The 20027-nt window shown below is 45.2% G+C and overlaps 1 protein-coding gene across 1 annotated transcript in view; it reads right to left on the bottom strand.

Moving 5' to 3' along the window:
- Positions 1-2201: 2201 nt before the first annotated feature.
- The window catches only part of CDRT4 (CMT1A duplicated region transcript 4), a 57090-nt gene continuing 39264 nt past the window's right edge, over positions 2202-20027 (bottom strand). The window contains exon 2 of the mRNA XM_032777077.2: positions 2202-2994. Within this exon, the coding sequence (XP_032632968.1) occupies positions 2519-2994 (476 nt within the window). The 3' untranslated portion in view covers positions 2202-2518. The remainder of the gene's footprint in view (positions 2995-20027) is intronic.

Below are 20027 nucleotides of genomic sequence, written 5' to 3'. Positions count from 1 at the left end.
GGCCAGGTTTATTGCCGTATGGACACAATGGCAGTTCCCTGTAAGTTTCTTAGCCTAACTCAGGGCATGCTACGAGAAAGTGCCTCTTGGCAATGGACTCGGCTCAGTCAGTGGCGGGACTTTCCACTGCCCCCTCGGCGGGACAAAGACACCACCCCAGGGATGCATTCTTATACACAGGTACAAACAAGTTACACATCACTCCTAACGTATTGAGGTGCAACCCTTCTACGTAACCAGGTACAACCCCTCTACGTAGTAAGGTGCCGCCTCTCACCTTGTACATGTTGGTTCAAACAAAACAACTCTATCCATCATATTACCCTGTTCCTTGTTATCTGTGTGGAATGTGCAAGTATGTGAATGATCTGATTTCTAGTGTTCAGTACCTTTTAGGTATGTATCTTCTTGCAGCATCAGCCCTTTCCTTGCCAGCTTCTGTGAGCAGGGCCTGCCTCTGGCTCACAGCTTAACTTTGCTTTATGTTAGCAAAGTCTTGACCATTACTTTAGCTCAGGCCTCAGGCCTCATACCAGGCCTCTGATACCAAGGTTTATATCTCAGGGCCTCCTCTTACTACATCTGGCTGTGCCAGACATGCTAGCCTGCTACAAACACAGATCCAGGTCTGAACCATGTCCCCCAAAAGCTGCAGGCTTAACTGAAAACAGCTTCAGAAGTGCTCCTGCCTCCAGCACTCAGATACCCAGCTCCCAATAGGGTCCAAACCCCAAATAAATCCATTTTACCCTGTATAAAGCTTATACAGGGTAAACTCATAAATTGTTCACCTTCTATAACACTGATAGAGAGATGCACAGCTGTTTGCCCCCCTCCCCCCGCCAGGTATTAATACATTCTCTGGGTTAATTAATAAGTAAAAAGTGATTTTATTAAATATAACAAGTAGGATTTAAGTGGTTCCAAGTAATAACAGACAGAACAAAGTGAATTACCAAGCAAAGTAATATAAAACATGCAAGTCTAAGCCTAATATAGTAAGAAAGTGATTACTGGTGAAATCTCACCCTCAGAAATGTTCCAATGAGCTTTTTTTACAGACTAGCCTCCTTCTAGTGTGGGTCCAGCAATCAGTCACACTTATTGTCCTTTGCTCCAGTTTCTTTCAGGTATCCTTTGTGGGTGGAGAGGCTACCTCTTGAGCCAGCTGAAGACAAAATGGAGGGGTCTCCGAGGGCTTTATATAGTTTCTCTATTGTGGTTGGAAACCCCCACTTCCCCTCTGTAGAATCCCCTCTACAAGATGGAGTTTTGGAGTCACCTGGGCAGGTCATATATCCATGCATGACCTAGTTCTCTACAGGAATGTTCCCAAGAAACCTCAGATGTGGATTTGCATCTATCAAAGTCTATTGTCAGATTAAGTGTTTCATGACTGGGCACTTACTGAGAATAGTCTTTTCTCAAGAAGCTGACCTTTTCTCAAGAAGCTGAGGCTACTTAAAATCAAACAAGTACATAGCCAATATTCATAACTTCGAAAACTAAAATGATACAAATCAGATGAATTCATTCAGTAGATCATAACCTTTGCAGAGATCTGTTACATGGCATATGTAGCATAAAACATATTCCAGTTATGGCATATTTACATTTATAAGCATATTTCTATAAAGCATTATGGGTACAACATCACAAGATGAACATCTGTTCTCGTGACACGGAATGCTTACGGGCCTGATCAGCCATTGCCCTGCTCTGTGATAGTGACTTTCACCAGTGCAAAGGGTCTGGGTTTGATTCTCGTTTGCACTATGGCCACTCAACACCATTTGGGCAGTGTAACCAACCATCACGTTACGCTGCTTGAGTGATGTAAAGTGGCTTTAATGTAAATAAGAGTCAGGCTGTTCTGGTTAAGCAGCATCTTATACCCACTTTGCTCTGGCATAAATGACCACACAAGCTACAGTGCAATGGAGAATCTTTGACTCTTTATAGGATGATATTCACATAAATATATAAATGGGCTGCTGGACTCACTCCATTTTGATGTGCTTTAATAAAGGCTTGCTGTATTCACCTAAAGTCAGTACTCTAAGAGCCAGTTGATTACACTATTCATTATTCATTATTATGATCATTATAATCTGATTCACTGATACTTTGCCTAGTCATGTCTACCAGTGAAAAGTCAGTTCCACCAGTCCACTGAATGTAAACATTGCTAAATGTTATGCTCACTTTGTGGGGATGCAAATGAAGACACGTGGTGCAAGGGAGCAAAGAATTAGGTCCAGAACGTGTAGATCTGTGTGTGCCTGTGTAAACATTTGTATGCTGTGTTCTACATTATACCCCCTTGTAGGGCGTTTCCTAAGACAGCATTCCGTATGCTGTGTAAGCATCATTCTACCCTTCATGCCATCATCCAAACAAGTTCAAGTGGGGCTTTTAAGACTATGATTAAAAACCAACCCAACCCCTGAACAGTCATTTGCAGATGAACTTTAATGCAGTCCAGAGTGGTGAAGCAGAACACTTGAGATCTATTTTTCTAACTGCAGGCAGTTGATTTCTGCTTGCTGGGAGACATCTGGGAGCCATATGGTAGCACACGGAAGTGGGGTTTACTGGAGAAAATAACCTTATTGCCTTTAATTGGGGGTCCTGCTGAGGATGAACTACTCTGGAAAACCAAGCCCTTGGTGTTTGCTGGAGAGCCCCTGGCAATCCTAAGGGGTCTGCTATCTTCATTTGGCCTTGATGACTCTTGGGTTGTCCCAGTAAAACCTGCTTCCTGAGACCCATCACTTGGCTTTCGTCCTGGCGTGTTGCCCTCGCTGCTTCTGCTGCTGCCCATTCCCTGTCTGCATTCCTCAGATGTTCCCTGGGACCCAGCCTTCCTCACCTCGTCTTGCTCCACTAGCATTTTGACCATCGGAGACGTTAAAGTGGTGTAGGCTGGCCACTGGCTGCAGCGGTGGATCAAAGGGCTGGGGAGGCCGATATTCGCCGAGAACAAACTGTGTTCTGGAACCCAAGAGATAAGGACAAGTTTAGAATGCAGCAAGCACAGCCAGTTACGTTCTGCTTTGCTTTGACTGTCTCAGAGGCAGCAGAGAAAGGCCTGAATTCGCCACAGCACTCACAGAGATGCAAGGAAGAAAGGCTTGGTTTCCAATACGGAAAGAAATCAGTGCGCTCATCTGCAGCACCCATACCTGCCAGAGCAAAGAGCCCACCGCTCTGACAAAACCAGTCAGAGTGGGCAGGGCTTGGTGGGCAAACAGTGCAATGCCCAGCACCTACTCTGCTGCAAGATTCCCATTGCTGCTGCTGCCATTGGTACCTGAGTTGCAGCAGGGTTGACCCTCGCCAGATAACAGGTCCCCTGTAGGGTATGGAAGGTTTTTCCTTTGCACTTTTATTGAGGCAGATTCATGTCTCAGTGAGAACAGCAGAAGGCACAAGATCTGCCAGAGTTGCCCAACATGAAGGGAGAGTGCTCCTGCCTGCAGCACCTCTGGGGATGGGGGTATAAGTTCCCCTTCATCATGGCCAGTTAACTCTGCCAAGGCCCTACCTCTTCCCCACTCTCTTTGGTTTGTCCAGCGACCTACCAGGCAGTATCAGAGAGCTGGGCGTGCACTCAGGAGAACCTAGGGACTGCAGCTGTGCCCAAGGAAACAATTGAGCGGCTGGTCCAATCACCCCTTGCTTAATTATATTAAAAATAAGCTACCTACCTAAGGCACTTATCACTCTACCATCTAAACAGCATCACTTAATTGCTAGAGCACTGGACTGGGGCTCAGAAGACCTAGATTCTATTCCTGGCTCTGCCACTGCCTTTCTAGGTGACCTTAGGCAAGTCACTGCTCAGATCTGTGCCTCTGTTTCCCCTTCTGTAAAAAAGAGGTAATGACACTGACCTCCGTTGTAAGGCTCTTTAAAATCCACTGATGACAAGTGCTATGTAAGAGCTCGGTGTTATTGTGCACTGAAGGCATGGGTTGTTCTCACTATTCCAAACTGCATTCTCTTGGGGGCAATATGGAACTGAGGTCAAGTTGGAACCCTCACATTTCAATTAACAAAAAGAAGAAAGGCAAAGGAAACAAAATCGTAACAATATTTAGCCTTTCTGCAGAGCTGCCCCATGCCCGAGGTCAAACGGCGCATCAGTAGCAGGGCCCATCCCTGCATTAAAATCTCCCAACTCCCAAGTTTTCTGTTCTAACCAATAGACACAGTTTCTCCTCTGGTATCTCAACAAACAAAACAAAAAGCTTTAGAAGCTATACATATGACCAGAGAGATGAGAGTCAGAGTGTATGTCTATTCTGCGGCTGGAGTAGACAGACCTGTGCTAACCTTACCTACACTAGCACGGAGGCATGCACAGGAATAAAAATTTGGCTGCTTTTGGAGGGGGACTTTCTGTGCCCCCCATGTCCAGAGGAGCTGCCTCTTCCCGCCTCCCCTACCTCTGTCCTCTGCACCTGGAGGAGCTGTCTCCCCATGTGCCTAGTGGAGCTGACTTTCCCTCCCTCCTTCCCCCACAGCCCCAGGGCTGGTGGAACTCACGCTCCCCAGCCAGGCCCCAGAGGAGTTCTGTGCCCCTGCCGATTGGAAGGGCCCATGCCCCTGCTTGCCCCACCCCCTGCACACACCCCTGAGCATAGCTAAAGGTAGCTGTGTAAATGCAGTGGCATGGGCTGTACCAGCACGTGAGGGACCCCTGGTACCTATTTGTGTTGCTGAAGCCCTCAGTTCTTCATCTACTCTGCTGTTTTTAGCCATGGGTCAAGCCAGCCCAGGTATGCCTACTTACGCTCCAATCACAGCTCAGAGTGCAGAGGAGACAGATCTAGACTCTCTGGTGCACATGCAGCTTCATATAGGAGAGAAAATCCAAAGAAGAAAGAAAGTTGCTGAAAAGACCTGATGGCCCGTCAAACATGCCTTGAGAAATCAGACTTTTCATTTCCTTTCTAGTGTTGAACTTAAAGCCTGTCACAAAAGCAACTCATTCTTGCCTGGCAGCAATTATTCCTTTAAGAATTGCACTGCCCACGAGCAGCAATAGAATTTCCTGTAATTGCTTTTATCTTTACTAGCACTGCATAATAAATCACAACAATTATGTAATTAGCAATTAAATATTTACAGGCTAAAGCCTGCTCTTGGTTAAACAAGCAGGTCATTGAGGATGGAGATCGAGGGAAAGGTCCCATTGACCAGGCCCACCTTGTGGTATAATCACTCTGCTGAAATGGGGGATGCTTCCACAGTAGCAATATTTAAAACTAGATTTGGCCTAAGCATTGGAGAACAGACTGTTGGCAGGAAGAGTGCAGTGGGCAGGGGGACAGGCAAGGCAACCCAGACTAATGGGATTCTTTTCCCATCACTCCAGGATTGTATGATGCTCTTTTGGGGCCAGATTCAGCTCCCATTAAAGTCAATGCAGAGACTCCTGGTGTCTTCAAAAGAGCAAGGAAGAAACCAGCTGTAGTTCAATTTGCAGATGCAGGAAGCCCAGCCCATCAAGCATCTGTAATTTCTATCCCAGGACACCTTATGAAATGTTTTATACAGGAAGAATTAGCACCAGTAAATATCTGCACGATCCATCTGAGAGGCTGAAAATGTTTTGCAGTCATTTGATCAGCCTCTCATTGCCCCAAATGGCAGTGAGGCACAAAGAGGAAATATGGTTATGCAACTGAGGAAGTGCACTGGAACTCAGCCGTTCTAGGCTTAGTTCCTCGTTCTGACACAGACTCTCTGCATGACCTCAGGCCTGTCACTTAGGGTGGAATTTTCAACAGCACCTAAGTCCTTTAGGAATGCAAATCAATGGGACTTGTGCTCTTAAACCCCTTAGGATGCTCCTAAATCCTACCCCATCTCTCTGTGTCTCAGTTTCCCATCTGTTAAGTGGGGATACCACTTCTTTTCTCCCGCTCTATTCAGCTAAAGAGTTCTTTGAGGCTAAGCTTTTACTATGTATTTGTACAATGCCATACTCAAAGGGCCCTTTGATCTCTGTTAGGGCCTTTACATGCTCCTATAATAGACACAATCCCTGCGTTGGGTAGGGAGATATTCTTATCTCCATTTTAGAGACAGAGACTCTGAGAAATGTTACATGAATTTCTCATTGTCACTCAGCAAGTCATTAGCAGAAAGAGGAACAGAACCCAGGAGACCTGACTCTCAGTTATCTATTCTAACCACTAAGCAACATTGCTGTGCCTAATTATTAATGGAAACCATGCTCTGCTCAAGCTTATCTTCTGCTCACTTTGCTGGTGGAATAGCACTGTGCCAGAAAAAAACCACGTGTTTGTTTTCAGTGCTCTGCACCTACCCACATTCTGTGCATTCCCAGCTCCAAGAAAGTTAGAGAATCCAGCAGCAGTTGTACTGTATAATTATTCCTGCAGCCTGCTTGGCTCTGTTGCTCTGTAGTTCCTGGTGACATACTGTCTCATGCAGGGTGCACATAGTCCGGAATTTGCTCTTATGTATGTGGTACTCCTGCCAGGGCCGGCTCCAGGCCATAGCGCGCCAAGCACATGCTTGGGGCGGCATGCCACGGGGGGCGCTGTGCCGGTTGCCAGGAGGGCGGCAGGCGACTCCGGTGGACATCCCGCAGGCGTGCCTGCGGAGGGTCTGCTGATCCCACGGCTCCGGTGGACTGGCGAATGGCAGAGCGTCCCCCGCAGCGTGCGGCCGTCCTTGGGGCGGTGAAATTGCTAGAATCGGCCTTGACTCCTGCCCACCCTGGAGAACATGAAAGTCACTGAGATAACTGGCTGCTGTTCTTTTATTTTCTGCTTCCCGCTGCTCCCTTCGGCTCTCTCCACTCTTGTCAGCAATCCCATTCTGACCGGGATAATGCTGGCACTCATTTCAGTCACCTAATTAGAATAAGAAGAATCTTTCATTACACCCCAAGGGCATGTGTTATAGGTTTTCTTTACTCCCCTGCTTTACTAAGTTGTCCAAGGTCTGCTGCAGGCATTTTCCTTCATGCTTCTGAGTGGAATTCCCATGTAGTTACTGCATGAGCTGAGTTTACCTCTGATGTACAGATGTGGCTCTCCATAGCACTAGTGAGGCTAATATGAGTAGATCAACTAGAGGTGGGCAAAACAAAACACACACAAAAAAAAGGGGCAAATAGCAAATTAGCAGAAGAATACATTTTTCAAGCCACAGAAACTATTTACAAATTCAGATTGAATTTGGCAATGAGTTTTGGCTGAAAAAAAGATGGAATTTTTTTCCAGAAAAGTCAAAACATTTAGTTTCGACCATTTTGAAATGAAATGTTTTGACTTTTCATTTAAAAAAACAGCATTTTGTTACAAAATTTAGCTAATTTAAAGTAAGGGAAGGTATTCAAAAATGGCCCAAAACTAAATGATCCCCTCCCTCAAAAAATCACTTGGGGTCAAACAAACTTTTCTGTTCATCCTGAAACAAAGGGTTTTTTTTCAATTGTTTTGGTTTTGGTGAAAAAAACAGTTTTGGTTTGAACTGAAGCACTTTTTCTTTCCAGTTTGGCCCTGAACCAAAAAATCAATTATTTGCTCGGCTCTAGGCTCGAGTAGTCTACAGTTTATGCAATAGGAGGGCTTGTAGAATAAATGTTGAGGTTGCTTTGGTCGCCCCAATTGCTCCCTTATAGTTCAGATGCCACAGCGATGGGCTACTACATAGACAGATGGTGTGGAGACAGGCAAGCTCCTCCACCAATATATAAGTAGAGGTGATGAAAATTTTTCTCACAACAAAATTCCTGTCAGAAAATGTGGTTTCGTGGAAATCAAAATTTTCCACAGCACACTGTCAATTTTGAAAAAAAATTTCAATTTTCTGATCAGGTGAATCAAAACAAAAACTGTTCTTTGAAATCACCTTTTTGAAACAAAGCTACATTTTCTATTCCAAAATTAAAAAAAAAAAGTCATGGTGATATATCAAATTGTTTTCTGTTGATGAAAAACATCAAAATTTTCCATTCCAATATTTGTGATTTGAAACTTGTCAGTTTGACATTTTGACTTCTTGTTCCTTTTCTGAGCAGAAAGTCATTTCAAAATGTTGAAATTTCCCATAAAAGGACAATCCCATCCCCGCCCCCACCCCCCCCCCCGGCCCAACAGCTCTATTTATGAGAGTTTTGCCTGGTACATAGCCAGGAAAACAACACCAAGCAACTCCATTCAGCCTTCATTTTGCAAACCAAAAGGCATCTTCTAGCAAGGAGCCTGGCTACTAATCAGTGGTTGCATGTGATACATTTGCACAACAGAAAATGTGTTTAAACTGTGTTTGTGTGCAAATATAGTGTTGCATTGACAACCCTGCGGACTGAGGTCCACTGTATAACGGAAGGATTGGCACCAAAGACAACAACGATGATTCTGTGTTTGAAGGCTCAAGGAGTAAGGGCCTGATCCAAAACACTTTGGAGTCCTTCCACAGACTTCAATAGGCTAGGAATCAGGTCTTCAAAAAGAAGAACTAACACCCTAGCTGAAAGCCGTGCACCCAGCCACTCAGCAACACTGAGTTGTAAATTAAATACAATCATAACAAAGGCCATGGAAAAGAACTCCGTGCACCACACAGGCACATCCAAAACTTACAGCCTGTTCCCATACCACAGGCTCTGCTATGAAACAGCTGTGAGCTGCATTCCGAGCATCTTGGAGAGAGAGCCACAAATGGTCAGCGCTACGTACAGTAGTACCAAAGCAAATCAAAACGTAACACTGTAGGTGTTGTAAAGAGACAGCTGACGGGCCCTTCGTTCAAAGGTCTCTGTGGGAGGGTGAAGTAAGGAGAGCAGATTATTTTTAATTTATATGGAGAGCCCCCTGAAAATGTGATAAAGGATAGTGAACAAAGAGACATGGTATAGTTCCTGCCTCAGGGAATTTACAGTGCAACAAATGAAAGCAATGAGCCATAGGAGGGGATGGAATAAGAAAGGACGAGAATTACAGCAACGAGACTTGGCTTTGGCATGTGCACATCTCAATTACATTTATATTGTTTTTTTAAAGAAGTACTTATCTGAGCTCCACTAAACCAAAAACTGTATTGAACCACATTCTCTTTTGATGTAAAGGGGATAGATAACTTTATGGTCATGGGTAAGAGTTAGGGATAGGAAGATATGTGCATTTACTAGTTTTGGATCTCATGATATTTAATTAGGGTTGCATGGAATTATTTTGATCAGAGGGAAAGCATTGCTGTTTGCATGATATTCATGTTGGCTGAGGTTTTCAAAAGAGCCTAGAGTCTTGAATTGCTAAAATACCTTTTTGTGGAATTGCATATGCTTTGGATAGGCACGTAGACTTCACTCTGTGTGATGAATGAGCAAGGCATTTGCATTTTTGTGCACAGGTAGGGAAGAAAGTTATGTGAAGAATGGATAGCGTTGGTTTAGATTTTTGTAGGTATTGGGAATGTTTTGCTACAAAGCAAAGTTAAGGCTATTTGGTGTTGGCCAGCGAGAATGTTTCCATTTCTGTGTGCGTGTGTGTGTGTGTGTGAGTTGCATGTGACAGTGAAACAAACCTGGGATGAGGCCTCAGGGTCTGATTTCCAAACCTCCCCTCTGTCCTCTGTTATATCATTGGTGTTTCTCCCAGGTGTTTCTCCTCCGACATTCACCTCCAGTCCTCGCTGCACTGGCACCCACCATAATGATGCACAAGCTACATTCCAAGACTAGACAGCAGTGAGAACAACACTGACTGCTTGGAACACCACACCCATTCCCAGTCTGACTCCTCAAGGCTTCCATAACTTTTCCTGGCAGTTGGTCTATCGTGACCACAGGGGCAGCATTGGCCAGGGAGGCTTGTGGGGGCTATAGCCACCCCAAAATTTGCCTTAGCCCCCACCTCTCCCAGCACAAAGGTCAAACATTACACATAAGTAAGGATGGTATGGTATGACATCACTACCCTTACTTCTGTGCTGCTGCTGGCAGCAGCGCTGCCTTCAGAACTGGGTGCCCAGCCAGCAGCTGCCGCTGTCTGCTCTGCCTTCAGAGCTGGGCAGCTCATACCCTCCCAGAGTACATTCCACGCCCCCTATTGTTAAAAAAAAGTGTGTGTGCCCACAAGCTGTGTAGTGCAGCTCTCCCAATTTTCTGTCTAGCCCACCTCAGCACCCCACCAGGAAGAGGCTGGGTGACCCTGGGTGACCACATAGCAAGTGTGAAAAATCAGGATACTTTCTTTTTTGAGGGTCGGCGGGGGTAATATTTGCCCATGTAAGACAAAGCCCCTAATATTGAGGTGGTCCAAATAATATCAGGATGTCTGGTCACTCCAATTTGGTCCCTTCATACTGTGAAAGTAGAATGAATTATATTGTAGAAATAAGAATGGATTAAAGAAATGTTGTATGTACCTTTAAGCAAAAATAAGAAATGTTGAAATACAGATGCCAGGAAAAGAAACATTAGGCATAAACAAGGGTGCTAATGGCGAAACATTAACAGAAGATCGGTAATAGTTAGTAAGGAAATAAGGTAAACTTATCAGATTCTGCTTCCTTTGTTATCTTGTTAAGTGTTCGCTCTTTTATCTGTATAAATAAGATAGTTTGTGTCTTGCATGGTGCTCACATTATCTGGGTGTTATTAGCAGAGCGCCGTGCTAATAGAACAGAGTGGTCTGACAAACTGTGAGTTCTGAGTCTAACTTTGACAATACATTTCCACCAGAGACACGAACGAGGGTGCTAGCTAAGGGATACATTGGTGTGGGACACATTGAGGAGAAACAGGGTCATGGAAGGACTGGGGGCTAAGTAGGGGGGTTATGCTCAGGGTGGAGGGATTGCACCTAAGTGAGAAGTGAAGGAGGGTTCTGAAGAACCATCAGTTGGTAAGATCTTGGATTTGGTTACTAGCCTGGCCTGGATTTGAACCCCCAGCCTACAGAGAAAAGGTTCTGTGATCCACTACAAATCTTGAGATTCGTACTGTGCAAGTGGCTGTTACCAAGGGCTGCCTCTGCAGTGCATCTGGTGATGCATCCCAGAGCTCATTTAGGAGAAGAGGTTTTTCCCATGGCACAGACAGGAGTCCCTGTCTGCCACTGAAGTTGGAAGGTGGTTAGTAAATCCAGCCTGAGGTTTATCTGTAGCTGCTCGAAAATTAAACAGTTCACAAACTACCCAAAGGGCCTGAGCAGCCTAACAGAGCTGTCTCTTGTCTCATGCTAATGCTGACTAAAGCTGGCAGGAGCTCTTCAGGTACATCCCAATGGAAATTTCACATTCCCTCCTCACAGTGGATTCTAGCAACACACCCTTGCCCAGCACAGCACACTCTGCTAATGCAAGCTCAGGCTGGTTCAGTGCTGGGGGAATCCCAGTGGCTGCTGCCAGGATATTCATTTGGGTCACCCCCAGCATCCTGGCTGAGCCTCTCTGCCCACTCAGCTGGGGCATGCTGCCCACAGGCTGGGTTTGGCCTGTGATCCACTGCACCACACAGCTGAAATAAGGCCCACATTCTCATGACCTGTCTCCAGAAACATTTAATTCAGCTGCCTGGCAATCGGCAAGTATCAAACCTCTAAAAAGCCTGGCTGTTGGGATAAACCACAGCCACTGAGTTCAGCTGTTCCCCCACAGCTTATGTCTCCATTACCTCTTTCTCCATCCCACCCTTCTCTTTCTTTCCTCCAAGCCCCATCTTTCTTCCTCTCCTCCTTCCAACTCCATCCTTCTTTCTCTGCTTCCAATTCACTTTCTTTGCCAGCAATCCTTGCCTTCAGCCTCCCCTTGCTTATACCATGCACATACTAGAGTATCCTAATCCCTCAACTCGATGGGTCCCATGGCCACACCCAGTTCCCTTTCCTGGGTGATATCTGTGGTGTGGGAAGGTGAGGTGTGGTTCTGGGAATCTATCTGCAGGTGTCTGGCCAGTTCCTGTAATCAAATCTCATAGGTTAAGAGACATCCCCGAAAGCATTTATCCCATTTCCTATGTGACCCCAGGAAAGCCCCATATTTAAAGACAGCAGCAGAACCTGATTGAACCCACCGAGACCATGAAATGGATATATGCAAAGGCAGCAAGGCTTGTTAGCAAGCAGTTGGAGTTAGGCTCCTAAGTCCCTTAAGCCCAGATGCTCAAAGGTATCTGGGTGTCTAACTCCCACTAAAATCAATGGGAGTCAGATCTCTAAATATTTTGAGGCTGGGAGCCTGAAGCACTATTGAAAATTTAGTTTGACAACACAAGCCCTGGAAATCAAACCTGAAAACTCCTCCTCATGGGAAGGTTCCAGGGAAGACTCAGGAGAATATCGTTCCCCAGTATTCATACAGAACGGGATTTCAGAAGCGCTCAGTGCTGGCCTAACTCTGTGCCCACTGCAATCAAACTCGCAGGAGGCAAAGCCCTCATTGACTTTAGCGAGAGCAGAGTTAAGCGAAATGCTCATCAATATCCCACCCAAACAGAGGGATCTATCCCGGATGTTTATTATTTTCCTAGGAAGCTTCTCCCCACCCCCCCTCCTCCCCTGTATTTAAATTGAATAATTTAGGAAACTGACTGAAACTCTGTGAGCCAGAGCTCAGCACAAGGCACCTCTCCTGCAGCACTCAACCAATCTGGCAGATGGAGGATCTCCAGGAGTCACCTGTCAAAGAAGAATGTGGCATGGAAGGTTTGTGCCTCGCTCGCACGGAACAGCTCCTGTTAGTAATAGGCCTGGGGAGCACTGGCCTTTAGGGCAGGTAGGAACTCGCCAGACTTTTTAACTGGGGACATGAAGTCCAGGCTTGCAACAAAAATTCAACCTCTGAGCAACCTAAACCTACCTAATTTCATACACACCCTGAAGGGCTTTAGACAATCCTGATCCCATCAAAGTTTTGTCCCTGACCCAGTGGGAGCAGGATGGGTTCCTAAATGCGTGTGCATGCATTTAGCAAGGATTTGGATTTTATACCCTAGCTGGTTTTCCTGGAAACACATCTCCTTATGGGTGCTGAAGATCCTTTCTCTGTTTAGAAAACAGTTTGCCTGAAGGGTTCCTCTTGCCCCCAGCTGAGTCCATTTCACACAGGCACTCAAATCTCGATCTTCTGATCTTTATTCTAGGGATGAGCCAGGGTTTGAATGCACGTTGGGGGATCTGCTGGGACTTCCCCACTGCTCACAGACACTTGATTTGCAATTTGGAACTCTCGCTTCTTTGCTCCAACAAACAGAAACAGACGCTATGTTCCAGTGTGCGATGTAAGGACAGTTCTTCCTGGTGCTTCATGGCACTCAAGGGGAGTGCACCTCTGGGTGGGCAGGGTAGGTGTTCCCCTCCTCAGCAGTGAGCTCTGTTGGCCAGGACAGAGGGGACCATGGAGCATCTTCCACACCCCTCGTGGGATGGCTTGTGTCACAGAGGGTGGTGGCAGAGAGCAGCCTCTGAACTTAGCATAGTGAAGGGATTGCAATTTGTCTCTAGCCTTGAATGTGGTGTGCAAAAGGAGGAAGGTTCCTTACACAGCACACACCCACACACTACACACCCACAATTTGACCCTGAGTGAGCAACAGGCACAGACATAACAGAGGAGCTTGTTGGAAGCATCCATACTTCTGCAGTCTTATCCAACGCAGATTCAAATTAGGAACATTCCTGTTATGGTCTGCCTGTCACTCAGCTACTCCTAGGAAGTTTGGTTACAGTGTGACTAGGTTGGCCATTATCAGGCCAGTTTCACTGGTAAACCCCAATTGTTTTGCACTGTGTTGGTGATGCAAAACAACAAGCAGTTCAGTTGAGTCCGCTACCAAACCAGGTTTACAGCTGTTTTGTGTCACCTAAGAACCCAACATATGTCAGTGAATCTGGTCCATTGTGATCATCTCCACAAAGATCCTCAGTCAATGTCAAGTCCAGATCAAAGGCTTCCAGAGTTCATGGGTGCTCTGATTCAAGGCATGAGATTCAGAGCTCACTCTAATTTTGACAAAAAGAGATGAAAACAATGGAAAAACCTTGTAAAACCAGCAATTGTTGCAGACAAACAGGGGGACCCTTTTCACGAACAGCCGGAGAAATCTGCCAGCATCATTGGTGGAGAAATGTCTCTCAGTGGACAATGCTTGTCACTGCTAAAATTGTGCAGTTTCTATCCCGGACCAAAAAAAAACAACTAATTTTTGGCCTATGCTGAAATTACACTGAATAAAATGCAGCACTTGACTGCCTGTCCATATGCTGTTCTCCATGTTACAGTCCCTGTAGCCAGAAACACCACATTATGCATCAAGTCCATGTTGCTGATTTATTTTACAAACTGCTTCAGGAGACTATTGGATGGGAATTAAGCCTAAGGAACAAAACTGCAGATAAAAGATCCTGGTCAATAAACATTTCCTCTGTAATCTAAAATCTGCACTGCTGGCAGCAGGGACCAGTGCAGTAACACCCATTGTTTTGTTTTCCCAGGACATGTTGAGATAGTCAATGTACTCAAAGTGATAAGAGAAACAATTTCCCCCAAAAAAGAGGATTTTGCTTTTTATGAAAAACATAAAGCTACTGACACTTTTCTGCATGCTGCAACTGCTGCAAGTTATAATTCTAAGAGGAATTCCTGGCAGTGGGACATTTTTCACAGTATTATATTTAGAGGGAGCTTGTATGAAAAATAGCCAAAGCTGTCAGTTATAAATCAGGCCGTTCTGACAGTGCCCAGAACATGTAGTAAAAGCAAATGATGGGGAAATGAAATTACATGTTTCAGAGGGGAACTTTGCAAACTAATAAGCTTTTGTTTAAAAAAAAAAATAAAAACCTTGGAATAATTAGAACTAGTTTTCTCTCACTCTTTTGTTGAAGTTACAGTTTTTCTCACTGCTCCCTTTTGGCAGACTGCTGGCTCCCAAATGCTGATCTCTTATTTATTTTACTTTTCACCATGTGGTTTCTATATTCACTTGGTTTGGGTCTGCTAATCAGAAAGAGCTCATGTCTCCAGAGACTGCGGCAGAGGAGGGAGAAATACTTTAGTTTTACTTTGGAATCAGGAATCAGACTAATGAAAAACATTGCCTTTTTGAGTGGCTTTAACGGATTGCAGGAGAGACACACATTTACACTGCAAAAGTGCACAGATATAGGGCTTGATCCACTAAAGGCAGTGGAAAAATATCTCATTGACTTCAGTGGGCTTTGAGTTGGGGACATAATGTCTTTCATTGACATTATATTTTAAATCCAATTGAAATCTATAATTCCTGTGAATTAATCCATATATAGAGTTTACAAATACTGAAACATGCTAGGACATCTCCTCTTTCAATCTTTTCAAAGCTGGAACCTGCAGGCAATCCCTAGGTAACCGCCAGATCAAAGCAACTCAGCTCAGCACCCAACCCCCATCTGAACCTACTCAGGGGCCCATTAATTTAATCAGTTTCTTTAGATCAGCCTCTAGGAAAGGAGTTATTGTCATATCAAATATTGTCGGGAAGGAGAAATCACTGATGAGTCATGGTGAATGTCAGTCAGATCACAAATGTGATCAAACTTTGTGACAACTGTGGTTTTACTCCAGATCTTTCACTTCACTTCTTTCTTCCTGCCCTAGGTCCAACCACTTGGTCCTCCTCAGGGATCCTGGAAACATCCCTTGTTTTCCTCAGTGCACCCCTAGCGTGAGAAATTGAGTGAGGCCTTGCAGCAGAACTGACAAAAGAGGCAAGAAAACCTGTGATTCTGTCAACGCTTTCAGTCCTGGAGAAAACCACTCTCTGAAGTGCAGATGCAGCTACCTTGATGCTGAGCATGGAATGGATAGATTAGATTTTACAGCGGATATAATGGACCCATCTTCCCAGGAGCATTTCTTCATTCTAGATATGAGATTATAGTTATTGGTTCTTAGTTTTTACAGCATTGTTTTAACTGTTCATTTCCCCCCATCAAGGTTCCTGAACAAAATATATGAAACTCCAAGAACAAGGTGATGCATTTTCTTCCTCTGTAATTCAGCAATGTACAAAGGGATGTCAGTAATATTTTTCAGGAGATGAAGCCAACTTAAAATCTTACTGACAAGAAATTCCCCATGCAGCTGATCCTGGTCCTATTGAAGTCAATGGTAATTTGCTATTGACTTTAATGGGAAAAGGCTTCCACCCTTAGTGCCAACCCAGATATAGCAGCAACTATTAAAAGTATTGCTTGAAACTGAATAAAGCTGATGAAGGAATAAGAGCAACAAAAAACTCTTTATTCATACATCTGATTTCACCACTTGAAATTCTCCATAAACTGATTCACAGCCAAACTCCTATCCATGAGTGTGAATTGGGAAGCTATGTAACAAGGACTGAAAGTGATCTTCACAAAATCCAGTGGAGGAGAAGATGACAGACAAGGCAGCATGGGAGAACCTGTGTGTCTACTGCCCAGCATCACATCCCAGTAAAGAGGAAAATGCTGAACCTGGGGTCCGAGCTCACAGTGAGAAATTAATATAAGAAGAAAACAGCCTGGCAAATATTTTCTTTCTTCACTGGTTTCCTCTTGGAAGGGCTTCAACACCCGCTCAATTCAGTGGGAACCCTTCTTCTCGTTGATTCCAGTGTGCTTTAGATCAGGCCCATTAATGCAAATCAGCATTTGACTGGTGAAACAGAATCACCAGGCAGGCTTGTGGTGATATGAAACCAATTCGCTGAGATCCAGCATTAACCTGGCAGATGCTAGTCATGTCACTTAATGCACTACTGGAAGGTGTTCAGCTATTACCACGATGAAGGCAGGATAAGAACCAGAATACAATAGAGCCCTTCCACAGCTATGCCTCTTTAATTCCAGCATCTTTAGTGAGCACGACAGACTAGATAATCTGATGGTGGTTTCTGGCCTTAAATTCTATGAAACTATGTATTTCATAGAGTTTAACGCCAGAAACCACCATCAGAAATATCCCATAGCAAAATATCCCATAGCAAAGCGCCATTAGGTTTACAAAATTAACACTGGAAAACATCAAGAAATGCAAAAGTTAAAGTTCTGACAGTAATGGCAATTTGGATCACTTTATTCTCTGTGTTTGATGGGACATATTTTACAATCTACCCGTTAATACATTAGAAGACAAGAAACATTTAAAAATGCATCTGTGCAATGCACCTGGATGAACAGTTGCCACTTGACTTTTGCATTTCATGACATCCGTTAGTTTTGCTTTGCAGCCATGCCACTGCATTAATTTTGTGGTAGGGGGATTGTATCTAATTTCTTTGCTTTAAAAGAAAAGAGGGAGGAAAGAAATGGGGGCAGGCATCATGCATGGAAACCTTCCGGAACATTTCAGAAAGTTCTGAGTGGGTATAAATAGGAGCTACAACGGAAGGGGCAGGCCAGGAACTGGTGGAAATCAATGTCGCTCCGTTGGCTTCCTACACTGATTTAAACCAGAGGAAGCTCTGACCCAGTTTTGTTTGGGTATCTTAGCTAGGGTGGAAGCTATCTGATGGCCAGTGAATGGTCCAAAGAGATACTGGACATTGCAGGCATCAATTAGAGTAGCTCCCTTGACTTCACTGTAGCTGTGCTGATTCATACCAGCTGCATATAAAATGAGCAGCAGTCCCTTGAATCAAGAAACAGGTGGTGACTGCAGTTCATGTCCCTTCAAACTCAGCTTGATTCCCACTCCTCCCTGTTTGCTACTAAGCCTTGTTCCCTGGCTGGACCCAAATCTTTCCATCTGAAACGTAGGGCAAACTCCTGGCCTTGCTGAAGTCAATGGGGAGTTTGCCATTGATTCCTACAGGGGCAAGATTTTACTCCTGATGTGTTAAAAACAGAATCAAATAATCCCAAAGGTCCTGGCTCCAAAGCCCACTGCAGCTGACGGAAGCCTTCCCACTGACTGCAATAAAGCGTATCACAGACTTATCCTATTACTACAGCATGGGCCCTGCCAGCAACAGCTTTCCGATGCCCATTGGTGGTGAGCCAGTGCCCTCTAGGACAGAGTAAAGCGAAAACCTTTGAGGAGTGGCCAGGAGTGGTCAGAAATACCGGGGTAAGAGCTTGTTTATCTGAAAACACAAGGAGACAAATAGTTGACATTAAGATTTCAGGCAGGCTGTGGGATTGGACTATTTCTTTCAGTTCTCACACAAAGGGACCTTTTTTCCCCCTCACACTGTAAAAGAGAAGCAAAATAACAGCCACACACAGAACCCATATTGATGGCCAGGGAAGGGTCTTTGGAATTTCTGTGGATTTTCTCTCTCCCCGAGACACAATGTCCTGCGCTCCAAAGCGACAGACAAAGTAGGACGCAAAGGCCAAGATGTTTGCATATGACTCTGTATCTGCCTCTTTTAGCTGCCACCCCCACCAGCCTCCTCCCTGGCAAAGCCATTATTGCTCCAAAGTCCTGAGCTTCCTCTGGAGCTCCAGCGAGTTTGGCCGACAGTGGATTTGGGAGTCTAGACTTGTTTCAGGCAGTGGGGTGTGCTTGCTGAGCACTAACCCCGTGGCTAATGTAAAGTCTCAGCAAGGAAGAGAATGAATGCACTGAAGATATTCATTTAGGAGCCAGTCTTGCTCCTGACCCTGGAAGAGGTGCGCGTGCAGAGCCCTATTCTCCAGGATCTCTTGCACGGCAGTGCACAAGGTTGGAGCAGGGATGGGCCAAAGATCCAATGCTTTATGGAATCGCCAGTTGTCCCAGCCACCTGTCTATTCTAATGGACCAGCTTGTGTAAGCCAGACCAGATGGCTTCAGAATTATAAGGTAGCATTTCTAAAAGCAACTAAGTGATTTAGGAACCTACGTTTCATTTTCAAAAGTGAACTAGATGTGTAGGTGCCTAAGTCTCACGGAAAGTCAATGGGACTTTAATTCCTCAGTCACTACGGCACTTTTGAAATCTTTACCACTCAATGTTTTGTCATGTTGCATATGACATGATCTAGTGGTCTGAGAACTGGCCTGGGAGCCAGGCCTTCCTGTATTTTCATCACCTCTCTGATTCCTCCACTGGCCTTTGCCAAGTCACATGCACTCTCTGCCTCAGATTACTTCTCTATAAAGTGGGACTTATTTTTCTACTCGTTCCTATTGCATGTTGATTATGCTATCTAGATCCATCTGCTTCTATCTCATATCAAACACCTCTCCTATTAGATCCCGCTCCTTAGAGTGCATCCAAACAATCCCTCTCTTCTTCCCTTTGTTCAGTTAGTCTTCTGGAAGTGATGAAAAGTACACTAGGGTATGTGTGACTCAGGCTACCCCATTAGGGCACTTACAATGGAGGTATAAATAACAACACACACATTTGCTCTATGGTAGTAAATGTACAACCATCCGTTGGCCTGGAACAGAGAGAACAAATGTGTTAAGCAAGGAAGCGGCACCCAGGAGAGGTGGCTATAAATCACTCAGGACCCCCACTTCACAGATCAGCTCAGATCAGTACGTGGCAGCCCTGTCCCTGGAGACCTGCGTGGTCTGGGGCAGGCAGACTGGAAAACCTGGCCTCTTCACCTTCTGCCCTCCCACCAGCTCTGGCTGAGTAGGTTGCTAGCAGGAAATCCTGCCAGATCTCCTCCAGGATGCCACTCAAGAAGGAGCTGTGCAGGCTGCAGGAGAGGGCACGTGCTAGGGGCCCAGCAGGCTGAGAGCCTGAGCTCTGGGCTGAGGGACAGACCCAAGGAGCAGCCTGAGTGTGGGAATTCCTGTATGCAGGAATCAGCCACTGCCCAAAGAGAAGGCGGTGCCTGAATCCACTGCCCAAAGAGAAGGAGGTGCCTGAATCCAGGACTAAGAGGCTGAAGCTGGAGAAGCCATCAAGACTATCTGTGGCTGTTGGATTTATGCCGTGCTCCTGTTAACGGCCCTGTGCACCGGCACGGGAGTTCTGTCCACGCTGATAACGGCACAGAGAGTTCTGTGTACTGGACAGATTCCTGGCTGAGTTCCTGCCTCCCTCAAGATTGTAAGAGTTTGGAACAAGG

The sequence above is a fragment of the Chelonoidis abingdonii genome, chromosome 13 (genome assembly GCF_003597395.2).
Source record: "Chelonoidis abingdonii isolate Lonesome George chromosome 13, CheloAbing_2.0, whole genome shotgun sequence".
Classification (NCBI taxonomy): Eukaryota; Metazoa; Chordata; order Testudines; family Testudinidae; genus Chelonoidis; species Chelonoidis abingdonii.
The sequence above is the reverse complement of the archived record's forward strand: the minus strand, read 5'-3'. Positions and strand labels throughout refer to the sequence as shown.